A 14,903-nucleotide genomic window follows, 5' to 3' on the forward strand; every position below is an offset into this window, starting at 1 on the left:
GAGGATAGCATTGCTTATTATTCTGCATTTTCTTTCTACCAGAAGAACTAACACTGTTCTAGAAATATCAAGCAGTGGGCCAGTTTGACAGTCTCAGCATTTATCTCTTAACACATTTCTCCAAATTTTCTATGTGACACAGACTGGCTAATAGGACACTGCAAAACTTTTGGGAAAATTTAGGTTTACTTCTGTTACTTGGCAAACCCTCTATAGGTAGCTGATAATTGAAGTGTAATGAGTATGAGGATTCTGCTTTATTGGTTCCTCCTTACTGTGACTAGTATGGAGATTAAATTGGAGTACCTTGAACTTGACCAGAAATTTTTAAAAAAAAATTGCTGTAAAATGCTGACATATCATTCAGAAAATTGAGTGTTTTAAAGATGATAACTATATTTGTTTTTCAAAAGTTACAGCATTCTGGTCTTAGTTAAGATCTGGGAAACAGGATCATATAGTTCTGATTCCAGTACTGTTATGAAAATTATCTCTAATTTTGCTCAAAGTTGCATTGCCTATGTACATGTATTTCCACATCCATTCAGTTGGGAATATCTATTTACGTACCTTCAAGGATTTTACGAAAATTGTAAATATTTGTAAAGCACAATATTAAGTGCTGCTGAATGTTTGAAATAGATGGGATGAACAAAAAATAAGTCTATTTATACAGCAGTGTCTTAATTGTTTTTTGGGTTTGTTTTTTGTTGGTTGGTTGGTTTGTTGGGGTTTTTTGGGGTTTTTTTTTAAGCTTTCAGGATTTTATACTATAACGATGGTCCTTAACAAAAACCAAAACCAAACCCAGATCCTGCTTTCTTTTCTGTTTGTCACTGCTTAAAGTTGCAAACTTGGATTGTTGAAATTGCAATGATAGCTTCTGAAGTTCTCCTTAACCTTTTAAATACCAGTTTTATTGCTTGCAGAGAAATGGATGCTGCAAGGACACCTCTAAGTGAAGCAGAATTTGAAGAAATCATGAATAGAAATAGGGCGATCTCAAGCAGTGCCATTTCGAGAGCTGTATCAGATGCCAGTGCTGGTTAGTAAAACTCAATTAATGTGTTTGCTATTGTACCCAACTGAAAAGAATTTATAGGGTTTTTTTAAATCAGGACTCTGGAAGGTCTGAACCCACATTTTCCTAATAGGACACTGAATTTAGGTACAATTTATGACTGATTTTGAATTGTGCTTCAGCTAGTTTCTAAGAAAACCTTCTGAGCACTGATCTGGACAGTATTTTAGTATTTGGTGCTACCGTAAATTATCTAGATGGCTGCTTAAGAGAAGATACTCAAAATGATAATACTGTTAGAGATAAATATCTATATTTTAATTTGCATAATTTTCTGATCCTCATCTTACATCATTTTCAGGGGACTATGGAAGTGCCATAGAGACCTTGGTAACTGCAATTTCCTTAATCAAACAGTCCAAAGTATCTGCAGATGATCGCTGCAAAGTACTTATTAGCTCTCTTCAGGACTGCCTTCATGGAATTGAGTCCAAGTCCTATGGTTCTGGATCCAGGTAAAACTTTCCTTTTCCATCTGCTCTTACTTAGGAAAGAGAAGGTGTAGTGGAGGACTAGTTTACAGAGAAGAAAGTAATGCATGTAAGAAGTTCAGTGATTTGCTGAGTTGCACAGGAAATGTGTGAAGGAACCAAGTAAGTGTTTCCTGAACTTAGGAAAGCTGCCTTTTAATTAACCCTCTTTTCAAAATTGATCTGACTAGCTTCAATTGAGCTCTTAGTTTAATTTAGTGGTTTTGGCACAGATTTTCCATATGTAGATTAGCAGCCGTGTTGTAGTGATCATTTGAGATGAGGTGCATTTCCCCCAGCTGATTTCAGTCATCCTCCATTCTGAGTATGTACTTTGACTTTTCTTTGCTAGATTAGAAAGTGGGTGCCCCTTACTACCTGTTACTGAGTTCTTAGGCACCACTCTTTGTACCAGGTATCTTTAATTGTATGTACAAAAATACACCTGCATTGCGATGAACAGATCTTTCTCTCATATCTGTTTTTGGTCAAATTCATACTCCTAAGCAGAGTACAAAACTGGTGTGGGGATGACAAGTATTTTGAAGAAAAAGTTAATGAAGTAATTTCTTTTAGAAGACGTGAGCGATCCAGAGAGAGGGACCACAGTAGGTCACGAGAAAAAAGTAGGCGCCACAAATCACGTAGTAGAGATCGTCACGATGACTATTACCGGGAAAGAAGCCGTGAGAGAGAGAGGCATCGTGATCGTGACAGAGATCGTGACAGAGAGCGAGACAGAGAGAGAGAATATCGTCACCGTTAAAGAAGGTGAGCTTTTCTTTCATGTTCTTGAACTTTACTGGCTTACTAAAAGTAACCACTCTAGGTTTGAGATGATTTATACCGTTCATATCTGTATTTAAATGATCCTGCAGTATGTACTGAACCACTTTCTTCTTGCAGCACCTGGCATGACCACAGGTAAGTAATAACAGGTAATTAACTAGTCTTGGGAGGGAGCAAGAATTTGTGCAATTATCTTCTACATTTTGCATGCCACTTCTTTTATTTTGGCTGATAATAGTCTTCCCAGTTTTTTTGAAATGTGATTGAACCACTTCTTAAAAAGTCAGTAAGTCAGACTGTTCTGTTTGTAATCTTAGAAGATTATATGAATTTTACAGTTTTATTCCTTAATTGTATTTAAAAATACTGATTTTGTATTTTAAAATATACTTGTGTAAGGACTGCAGCATTTAGCCCTTCATAGATTGTGTGTGGATTATTTCAGTGTCCATACAGTTATTGTCCTTGCGCAAGTACAGTGGTGATTTTTTGGGTTTTAGTATTTGTGGGTTTTGTTGTTTTGTTTTGTGTTGGTTTTTTTGTTTTTTTCTTTTTCCTGGTGAGTTTTAGTCAAATTCAGGAAATATAACCAGATTTTGGTCTTGATTTTATGAAACGTGACCTGTCAGTATCTTCTGCCTTCTAGCTAAATTCAGGTGTTAATCTTCAGTAAAATTTATTACCAGTTGTTGCCCACCACCCTTATTTTTCAGTCCCTCCCCCTTCTGGTAGTAAAGTCATTTTCTGAAGACTAGTAAACAAATACATGACAAAAGAATTGATTTTTTTTCTGGTTGTTCACAAACTAACATGCTCTTTTATTTCATGTATCTGAAGTCTTGTATACATCAGATGTCTAGACAGCTAGAGTACCATGCTAAACAATGGGTTTTTTCAGTGTACTGCTTTAAAATGCATAGAAATGTTTACATTATATAATGTACTGTTTCGAAGGTTGGGAATTAAAGCTACCCATGATTCCTTATATTTGACAATTGAAAAAAAAAACAACCCAACCCTATCTAATAGTGACTCTCTAGTGGTCTTTTCCCTTTTTAAAAGAACTTCCCATTACATCTACACTGAAATTGGAGCTTGTAGATGTGCCTGTCTGCCCAGCTTCCATTTCTTAGATTTAACCTCAGATTTAGTTTCCAGATTTGCATGTGTTATTTATTCATGGCAGTTCATTTGCCAACGTTACAGAGCAAAACTTCAAAAAGTCAAGTAAAACGTAGTATAGTCCTAAGTGAAAATACAGTTTTGTATGTGTTAAGTGTCAGTTTTTCAGTCAGGCTTTTTGTGTCACTGACGTTTTTCTGGGAGAGAACAAATTATGATACTAAATGCTCTTAGTGTGTTGAGAATTAAGTGGGATGTTGTCTCGGGTTCATATGCTAACAGGGGACACAAAAAGAAGTAACTGACCTAGAGGAGGGGAGCCAAAGGCTTAAACAGGAAGGTGAAACATGGCATCTAAAATAAAGTTGGCAGTATATTTCTGTTAATGCCACTTTTTGCCATTAAAAATTGATTGGTAGAAATATTTCTGGAATTTAGTAAAAATATCAACTGTGGTTCTTAATTGTAAAATAACGCAAAAGTACACATATAACAAAAGTAAATGTAGTTTATTTTGTTGAACTGGGTTTTTACCTTTTATAATAACTGTATATTTTTGATATTTGCACATAGTTGTTACAAATAGGGGTAACCATTGAGCTGAGTAATGGATGCATTTCCAGAATGTTTTCCTTCTGGTGGAGATGAGCAAGCCATACTAAAAATTGTTAATAGCCTGGAATGAAAGATAATTTTTTTTAACCGTTGGCATAGTTTACTAATGTAGCTTTATTTTGTGTATTTACTGTTGTGCATGTAGATAAAGATTTACTGTGCCAAGTACAGATTTCCTACTCTGTTACCCAAAGAAAATATATCAAACAGCATTAGGTTGCATTTCATAATTTCCAAAGCACAATTTACACTGAGGCTGTGATTTCAGTCTCAGTTCAGGTGGGATTTATATTTGGAAGATCCTTCAGCTTTGGTGTGTGTTGGGATTTCTCTTTTTTCTTTCAAAAGGGTATCTTGGTAAGATTCCCTTGTGCAAAGAAAATAGATCCTAAGAACTTGCTTTAAAGGGCAAATTTAGTATACTACATGTAATTGAAAGCATTTGGTATTTTTTTTAAGTTAAGTTGTAAACATTTTGTCTTGTTGCTGTCTTAATGAAGAAAAGCTTTATTGTAGTTTTGTTTTTATATATTTACACACACACACACACACACACATAAAAGAAATACAGTTATCTCCTGGTTTGTATGTTTCATTTTCACTAAGATGTATGTTGCCATACATTTTTTGTTTCATTTTTTACATTGAATAATATTCATAAATGGATTTAACACTCAGTCATTTAATAAATATCAACAGTGCTGAAATGAGTTATTCCCCATATTAATGTGTTTTGCCAGAAAACATGAAGTTGCCTCTGTGCCTGTACCCTATGAATGGCACCTATATTTCTCCTTATTGTGTACGTATAGTCATAACTGTGATACTGTACTGGCATTTTTCCAAAATGTTAACACGTCTAGTTCAGAAGGATTCTGAGGGTCCATTGTGAACATTTTTGTAAACAGTGAAATTCGGTTTGTACTGTATTACATTTATAGAGATGGGTTAAATTGGAATGACTTACAAAATATGTTTATAACAATAAAACTCTATAAAAAGTTTAGTTGTACCATACCAGGTGTTTACACTTCTGTTTGTACACTTCATGATTTAAAATTAAATTCTTGCAAGATTTTTGTGCCTTCACTTGCATAAGGCTTCAATCCATTCTCCCGAATTACTGTAAGCTGAATGCTTCCTTGGAACATCTTGCCTTTGCTCATAGAAAGCCTATAAATATAGAAGGGAGCAGTGGATTTAAGACAAATATCTAACCAGTATTAGTCAAAAAAACTAAGAACCCAGTAGAATGACATTTAGAAGAATTGACAGCAAAATTAACGTGTACAAACAGAATAGTAATGTAACTTCATTAGCATGAGTCCTGACTTATTAGGCAGAATTTTTTTTTATTTAACTGATACTCAGTAATGTATTTCTAGCTGATACATTGTCCCAATCTTAATCTGTCTGAATTTCTATAACTGCTGAATGTTAAGTTTTTCATTTTGTGTTTTTGTTATTGGGTTGATTATTTCCTATTTAAACTGGATTTGGATTGATTTACAAAGACAAAACCACAACATTGTAACAGTTGATATGTATGTAGAATTTGTACTCCATATTTCATGTTTATTCTCTGATTTTTCTGCTCTCAAACCACTGTAAGCAAAATAATTTGAAGGTCTGAGGCTCATATGCTTCTTCAAAAACTGCTCTCAGATCACTCCAAAGTTAGTTTCAGCTTTTGAGTGATTCAAGAAGTAAGATGGTTGGAATTTTTTGTGTCAGTAGGAGGGGAAATGGTACTAATGGCTTACATACCATTCATTATATTTTTGCTTCTCTAAGCTGGAACTGTCCTGTGACTGCGCTAATAACCACTTAAACATCAAGTGAAGTATGAAATTAGCCTTTTAAAAAACCTTGTAAACAATTGGAAAATGCCTATTTTTAATAGGCTATTTTAATAAGCTTCTAGTTAATATTAAGTGAATCATGTGGTAGCATTGTTTAAGACCTGGGTATACATACCTGTCCAGAATTATATCAGGTCTTAGTCTTAAGCTATTATGAATATTATTTACCTAATCTTTTTTTTTTTTTTTTTTTTTTTTTTTTTTTTTTTTTTTTTTTTTTGTGTGTGTGTGTTTTTGAGGAAGCACATATGTGGGGCTGGCACTATTCTTCTATATTTAGCGTTCATCAGAGAAATAATGCTTTGTGCATCTGATTCAGTATTTGAAATCCAGCATAGCACGATAGAGGCAAGCAGTGCCACTGCTTTATGTGCTTTTTAAAGTCTGTTTTATCATTATTCTGGTGCTTTGCAGAAGCACATAGTTTGTCTGTTAATGTTCAGTGGTGAATCTGATTTTCTTGAGGGTGAAACAATGATTTAAAAAATGAGCGGAATATCTTATGCTACTTACTTTCAAATGCATAACTTTTATTACTTTTTTCCCATGAATATGTTGCTGTAATTTTATTGATTTCTGAGGTGTCGTAAGACACTCATTTTTTTTTTTAGTTCCTCATATCCTGGGCTTTTTTATTTGTGAATTCATTAGTTTTGACAAATTTGTTCTGTGTGAAAAGTTCCCCATGAAACACAGAAGTGAAAATGTTGGTTTGATGCAATATTCTTCAAAGAATGGAAAAAATTCACTTTTTTACTTTTGCTCATTGTGGTTTGAGAACTAAGATTTCTTTTTACCAAAAAAAGAGGAGATGTGAGAGATCTTCATTTTTATGTTTTCCTGTGGCAGCCCGATCTACATTTTTGTCTCTTCCTCATATATTAATGTGAAAAACACTTGCCAATAATTCATATGTTTTTAATTTGTAAACTAAAGGTTGAATTTTCTGACCGCACCTCTCTGTTCATCAGTTATTTTTGGTGAATAGACAGGCTGGGATAGTGGAAGAAAGATACTTGACAAATGAAATTAGTTTGGGAGGATTTTCCCCCATGTAAAATTATTTATACAGTCATGAAATTGTTGTTGTGTTGATATTAAATTATACACTAAGACTGAACAAAGACAGCAGGTAAGTACACTCATAATAGGAGATGGGAAGAGGCAGCAAATGTGAGAAGATGCTAGTGGTGATAAAATAGTCTGTATATGTATGGTGAACAGAACAGAACCACATGTGTATTTGCTTACATGCTGAAAGACAAATAGAAAGTCAAGCTTGAAAATCCTTCCTTCTCACTATGTTATAGCTAAACCATCAGAATATTTGGGGTATTTTGTGATGTTTTGGAATGTAGGTTAAAAAGAATTTTTTGGCTTTTAAGATGATACTTTCTGTGGGGTTTTTGGTTTGTGTATTTCTTTTTCTTCATGTATAGAATAAAACAAAGGAGAATTACATGAAGTAATTCATAGGAGCTTGTAGGATACAATAACAAATGTATATTGTGCATTTTACTGGACTGTGAACATGTGAGATTGAAATTCAATCTCTGAAAATACACTACTATAATAAAACTTGATGGGTATATGTATATACAGCTTTAAAACTGCTGTAGAATTTTCAAAATTTTAAAGGCTGTTTAAAGCTTTTATGTGATTATTTAGATAATTGGAATTACAGGGGAAAAATTAGAGCTGCTATTGCAAGATGCTTTTGATACATATATAAGAAATCTATTGGGTTTTGTTGTAAGAGTGTGTCTTTGTGGGTAAAAAAGTGCTCGAGTTGCATCTTGCATAAATACAGAAATGTTTGATTACTAAAGTTCTGGGATTTCATTTGTGAAATATTCTGGCATAAACCCCTAACTTTTAAACCACAAAATGTCTATTCAACACCTAAGTCTGAAATTTGGGTAGACTTGGTAAATTTTGGTAGAAATGCTGAGAAACTGATTGCTGTCTGGTGTTAAATTGTACAACTAACACATGCTTGGGACAGATAGCTTATATATGAGCTTGAGGCAGATGGAAAACAGTATTGCCAAGAAATGCTGACTAGAGTTTTAATTTTTTTTTTTTTAGTTGTTTGTTGCTTCAATATTCTACTTGCTTGTAGAATACTGAAAAGGGCTGAGCACACAGGTATAATCCATACAGATCTTTTTTTTTTTTGGAACCACTAGGGTTTCCAGTTTTGCCAAGATACAGTGGCAGAACACTTTGAACCAAAATGTACACTGCTTTGGATTTTAGTTGGTCACGTTTTTAAAAATGAAGGCTCAGTGTGGTGCTGACCGTCTTAAGAGTCCTATACCAAAAAACATTAATCCTAAATTCACTTCATTGTGCATTCTTTGGAGTTTCTGTAGTTCCATAAGTACCTTTATAAATCAACAAATTATTCCCAGGAACTGAAGCTTTCTTATAGTAATATTATAAATCACATATAGGGTGCTTTGGATCTGTTAACTGTTGCTGTAGACGTAATAAAGATCCATAATTCTGGCTGCAGCAATTGTATGATGAGAGCAGCAAATTCTGACGTGCAGTCTCACAGCTGTCAGCTACTTACTTTCTCCACTGGAAAACTGAGATTCTCTCCTGTCTGTTTGTGCTAACTTAGCTCACAACTCCAAACATATTTTTCTGGTGGAGGCACCACTTTGTCACTTTGCTACTAATTAATTTCAAAAGTACATATCACCTATGGAAATATCGGCCTCTGGGGAAGGAAATTCCCCAAAAGTAGTTACTGGCTGATGCATTCAGGACTTGAGAACAAAGTCTGTGTATAAGAGAAGAAATTTCACTCACTGATTTGGATTAGTTTATGTGCATACTGTAGTGTATAGAGTCTAGTTGGTTATACTTTGGATTTTTTTGAAGTTATTATTAACAGTCACTTTGAGGAAATGAAGAAGAAAAATTGAATACTTAGTTTTCCCAGTTTTGAAATTATTGTACTAGTAGAAGAATATTTGACAGCTGTGTACTGTTGCCTGTTCATGAAATTGCTTCTCTAAATGTCTTGGTTTTCAAATGAACAATTTAATGTGTTGGCTTTTTTAATAATTTGATTGAAACTATTTTGAAATTACTGAATGTTGAAATTGTGAATTATGATTGAAATTAAGATAGCTAACTGTTTTGTAATAGAATTCAACTGAAATCCAGTGTATGGAATTATACCATCACAAGTATTTTGTGAACTCTTACAGTAATTAACTCTGAATTGTGTGGTTCCCTTGTTTGCCAAAATAGATGAGAGTAGGAAGTAGGGTTTGGGGTTTTTTCTAGGCCAAGTAGGTGAGGAAACCTGCAAATCTACATTGTATTAATTGAAATGTGGGTTCTTGTGCTTAAACTGCAAGTGTGTATTTTTAGATGTGAACCCCATCCACCTTGCCACGAGTCTGAAAATTTTGAAGTACTGGTGTCAGATTCTGTGTGCTTTTAAATGTTACTGAGCTGTGAGCCATCCACTTCATTATACAATCAATAAATTACTTAAATGTCAAACCAGCTTAAAACTTCTGTAAGTGGGCAGGTAAAAATGTAAAAATTGAATTGTGGTAAAATTAAATTCTTGTTCAGTTACTTTTGCAGAATGCATACTTTAGGAAGTGTTCTATATAAATGTTGCCATCAGTCACAGGAGCAGTAGTTATTTCTTTATCATCAGTACTTTTAACTGTGAAGTTTATATTCTTTCAACTTTGTTGTACAACAACATGAATCTTATTTTTAATTACTGTATTAGAAAACAACTTCAAATGAGTAGCTACTGCTTCTGGGTATTTTGTGTTAGTTTACATCATGGTGAAGTAGATGCACGAGTTGTGTATGTATAGATAAGCCAACAATTTTCTATGTGTTATGGGGACTAGCAAAATCTACATCACAAATTTTGACACATTACAGCTGAAGGAAGAGGAACAGCGTGCAAGACAAGATACATTCTTCAAGGAAAGATGCTTGTCCAGCAGTTTGCTTCATGTGATTGAACTGAGCCTGTAAGGATTCATGGATAAAATGAACAGGAGTAGATCTGAATAAAGCAAATCTGCATACATGGTAACCAGTAGCTCTTTTACTTTTTTATGTTGCTTAACTGTTTTATTTGAGGGAAACCTGTGTGATTTAAACCTTATAGCTTTTGCAACTTTATTACTGGTTATATACATTTGGCAATTATAATGTGCAAGCAATTGAAAAAAGTCAAGTAAATGCTTGTTTTTATAGTAGTTTGTTCATGTTAAACTGTTCCTATAATGTCTGTACACAGCACCACTGATTACAGTAGATGTAGTGTTGTAATAAACTGTTTAATGGGGCTGATGTGTAAAGCTGTTCAAGTTATTTGATGTTTACACCTCAGGGAAAGTCATGTGTTCAGCAATATTTAAAGATAATGTTACAATGAAAACATTGATGCTGTCTTCAAAAACATCGCAATAGTTCTTGCATATGCCTCAACCTAATCTTGCATTCAGCGAGTGAGTTAAACGTACTAATGTTGCGCTCTCCCTCTCAATTTTGATACAAAACCAGGTGGTTACATAAAACCTTTAATGCTATTTTGCTTTTTAGCAGTGTTTACCTAGGTGGCTTGTGAATTTGCTAATTGACATATAAAACTGTAAAAACTGCAGTTCTCTGTGGTCAGTTGTTCTGAGGAGAGATAGTCCCAGATCTGTGATTTTTAGCACACTGAAAATTTTATCTCTCGTACAGCCCTGATCCTTATTGACACTACAGTTAGTATAAGCTTAAACTGTTCATATGAACTTAAACTGCCCATAATAAGGGCTAGAAAGGTTAGGTTTAAAACACGCAAAATCCTGCAGTTGTTTACAGTTTTATAGTAATAGTGCTTGTGTGTGTTCCCTGTCCACCCCCAAGGCCGTAGCAGTCTGTACATAGTTGTATATTAGAAATGTGCCAGAAGAAACAAGATGTTACCGTTTTTATTACTTCATGTTTTTGGTATTTTCTTAATACTTCGGGGTTTATTCACACATGCATATAAAAGAGAAGGTACACTTGTATGTCCTTGTTTACCAATGGGCAATATTTAAATGTCTTAGCAAAAAATGGCACTGGTTAAATTTGTCAGATGAGGTTTTGTAAATTTACCTAAAAACAAATTATTGGAGCACTCAGTGAAAGTAGGCATCAAATTAAAGAATTTGTTTTAAATTTCATCAAGTGTGAAATGCAAGCAAATAGAAATTTCATAAAAGCTGCAAAACTTTAGTTTCTGTCAGCCTTGTGCAAAGGCTCGCTTTTAGTCTATTGTAAAGCATTACGTAACGGACATGCTCTTGGAGTTGTCGCTCGTTCAAATAGCTGCACTTAATGTTTTAAGTTAAGTTTCAAGACCTCAGATGGCTTTAAGAGGCAACTCTTAGAAGCCTCTTGATTTCTTTTTTACCAATTTTGAAGATTTTACAGCTGACTTAAAATGTTATCCTGTTCAGGAGAGCACTTATATCTGTTTGATTTTTCCACAGCATATAAAACCATGTGCTTACATTTCATAAATTTCAAGGAATGTAAACATTAAGTATGCTTTAAGTATCGTATTTGCATACATGAGTGATTTTTATGCTTTACTGAGTTGGGACCAGTAGCTTGTGCAACTGCAAAAGTTTTGCATAAGTCTGAAATGCTCTAATATTTTTGGCACCTACTATTCAACAAGGTTTCCTGCAGCCAGGTTGATGCTGTTGGACTTGCCCCTTTTTATTTTTTTCTTAAATTGTGTACCTCAGTTCCTCATGCATGGGATCACTGGTGTTTATTGAACTATTTGCTACTGGGAAGATATTTCACGTGTTTGTTTAATCCTGTTTAAAGATGAAAACTGCCTTTAAAAATTTTGTAAAACTGAAAGTTGTATCAAGCAAGTCATGAGTCACTTCCTGCTTTTTTTTGTGAATAGGTATTGGTTACAAACAGTACTGTTGTAACTTCTTTTTCTTTACTTAAAAACATTGTTTACTACTGTGTGTAATAAGTTTAAGGAAGAAATTACCTGCCTGTAGCAGTTAAATGGGGAATAGCTAATACTGAAAAAGCAGCAGGTAAGTAATGTTCCATTGCATAGATATATTAAATTTTAAAATAAAAAAAAGTAACTTTACAAGCATTTTATGCAGGAACTGATATTTTAGTCCACATTGAAATAGATTTAAGGAGACTGTTGCTCTTTTTACATAGAGTGTAATTTCTCACTCACTTATTTCCATTGCTGGCAATGGAAATAGCAGGGAGGGAATAGCAGCAGGTAAATAACGTAAGTTAATTAAACAGAATGACCATTGTGACCTGAGAGATGAGATCCCTGTATGAAGCCCATTATTTCTGCCTGTTCTCCAAATACTTAGTTTTAACTGATAAATGTACTGTGTTGCAATTTAGATAATACTCTTGTTGTTGTGAGTTTCCTTTGTTAGATTTTTTTTATAAAACAAAAAAATGTACAGAAAAAACCCAAAGACCCTGATAGACACCAAAAAGGAATATGCCTAATGTACATCATGTATAACTGGATCTGTAGTAGAATTTTTACCGAGTTTTGGTTTACTAAATGTTCCTGGCAATTTCCTGTGCACATGCAGGAAATGGCAGTTTGGAAACATAGTGACTGATGGTGATGCCATGATGGCTACTGCTCTTTAATATTCATTCAGCTGCATTTCGTTTCCTTTTGCTGATGAAAGGATGAAATAATCTGTGAGGAAATACTTAATTTCTTTCAAATATTGAGTTTATAAGTAACATTGAAAATATTATCTTAAGGCTGTGTCCTTTATCTTGAAAGACAAAACTAGCTAGTAGTGACTTAGGGGGTGGTGGTGCTTTACCAAGAGAATTTGTTTTATTGGTGATGTATTTTTTAGAAGTAGAGGGTGGTTTTTTTAAAGTAAAAATTTTACAGGACTATACGTTTTGGCAGGTCAAAGTACTTAAGAAGAAGAACATAGCATTTTGGAAACTGTACAGTCTTTTTTTTTCCTCATTCCCTTTTTGCTTTCTGTGCCAATAATTTTTGTTCTGATTACGTTTTGAAAAATGTTTGTCAGAACTTCAAACTTTTATTTACAGTGTGGCTTATAAGCTTGGATAGATGTTGTTTTTTGTGTTAAACAAGATATTTTTATTACATTTAGAGATTAGCTTTTTTCTTTATGAACTGAGTACTTTTTGGTTTTGTTCCTTTGAAATCGGTGAGGCTTAGTTTTTCTAACTGTATTTTTTTACCTGGTTGTTAGTTGCATACCCCAACCCTTGTAAATGTTTTTTTTCCTAGTTGTATGTGGATAATTGGAGATTTAAATGTTGTATATACTTGTCATCTGTGTTTCTAGTAAAATACATGGCATTCTTTATAGAAATACTTAATTCCTGATTTTCTTTCCTTATCCACTTGCTCTCTGTGTACAGGTTAAACAGACTTTGCTCCCATTTTTATTTATAGAATTTTATACATAGCCTGTTAAAGTTGTCTATGATTCTTGTGTAAACTGAGATACAGCCTTAAATTTCCTAATACAATGCTCGTTAAGATACTGTCAGTCATGTAGATTTAAATATAAAACATGCACGTTTAAGACTGGTATTCTTCAGAGATTTAATTCACTAAATTGCTTCTGCATCAAAATAGAAACCCTTCAAGATTTTAGAGAAGGAAAGTGCAGCTCAGTGTCCATATAAAAAAAAAAAAATTAACTTGAATTCTTTCCAAAATAGCAATTTTAACATAGAAGAGAAGCAATGTGGATTCAGTTGAGATTCAAATTATTTTGGTAATTGACTGCACAGGTCTTGAACATAATGGTTGCAGCATGCTAATGAATCATGATGTTTATGCAGAAATACTGTCTCTTGCAATTATGATGCCTTGCAATTAATACTTCAGACTGGCTTGGGGTGGATGGGGGTGTTCGAGTTGGGGGTTTTTTGGTTTTGTAGTTGTTTCACCTTCCTCTCCTTTCCTCCCCATACCCCATTAACGTCTGACATCCCATGTATTTTTAGAATTCCTTTTAGCATTAGAGGATAAATTTACTAAGGAGCAGTTTGGGGTATAGAAATTAATCATTTTGATGTTCTTGTGGGATTAATTTTCCCCCATGTTGGACAAAATACAATAAAGCTCCTCATTCCATTTGTATATAATACTTTTGTTAATTCTCAAACCCTTTCTGTAGCTCCAGTGATTGCAATAGGTTCTGGGATGATGCTGATGCCTATGCCCGTGCTTAAATCTTCTAAATACACTAGTTTTACAGAAGTCTCTTGAAAACAGTAAGCAGTACACCTTTGATCTCAATGGAATGGAGCATTTAAGTTGTAAAAATTCCCATCTATTCATACAATGTAATGTGATTTTTACATGATTTCAGAAATAACACTTCGGAGTATATTCATCTAATTGACTTCAGCCTCACCCTCTTGTACACAGTATTTTGTAATAGAAAATATTTTAAACTGTGCATATTATTATCACATTATGAAACAGACATTCCCTTGATCTTCAGATGTAAGAAAATGAGGAATGTATGTGCTTTTATAAATATAAGTGATTGCAAATTCATATTCCTTACTTATTCCTTACAGTTGTCCTTTTTTTAAATAATAAAGAAAGAAAAAAAAAAAAAAAGCTGAGTATTTTAAAGGTGAAATACATTCCTGTTTGGTAAACGATAACATTTTTATGATGATTACCAGCACTGCTGACTTTCTAAACAAAAGGTTGTGTTGTCTTCCTGTACCATTCCATTTCCTGGTTCCTGCTTTGCACAAGGGTATATGAGTAAAATATTCAAGAAATGGTTTGAAATACAGGAGGGGGGTTGTCCAAGTTGGAATGCAGAATTGCAATGCAAAATGTAAGGAAATGGATGCCTGTCAGAATGCCTGACTCCAAAGGATTTTATATATATAGTAAAC

General features: G+C 33.8%; 1 protein-coding gene across 4 annotated transcripts in view; it reads left to right on the forward strand.

Annotated features, from left to right (window-relative positions):
* CPSF6 (cleavage and polyadenylation specific factor 6) overlaps window positions 1-14,630 on the forward strand; it is a 31,576-nt gene extending 16,946 nt beyond the window's left edge. For 2 of the 4 annotated variants that reach the window (XM_039570297.1, XM_039570299.1), the window contains 4 exons: window positions 930-1,045; window positions 1,383-1,536; window positions 2,128-2,322; window positions 9,867-14,630. In XM_039570297.1, the coding sequence (XP_039426231.1) occupies window positions 930-1,045; window positions 1,383-1,536; window positions 2,128-2,317 (460 nt within the window). In that variant the 3' untranslated portion in view covers window positions 2,318-2,322; window positions 9,867-14,630. The remainder of the gene's footprint in view (window positions 1-929; window positions 1,046-1,382; window positions 1,537-2,127; window positions 2,323-9,866) is intronic. The other 2 variants (XM_039570298.1, XM_039570301.1) reach the window with 1 other exon arrangement.
* Window positions 14,631-14,903: the final 273 nt, after the last annotated feature.

This window comes from Corvus cornix, chromosome 1A (genome assembly GCF_000738735.6).
Source record: "Corvus cornix cornix isolate S_Up_H32 chromosome 1A, ASM73873v5, whole genome shotgun sequence".
In the NCBI taxonomy this organism is placed as follows: Eukaryota; Metazoa; Chordata; class Aves; order Passeriformes; family Corvidae; genus Corvus; species Corvus cornix.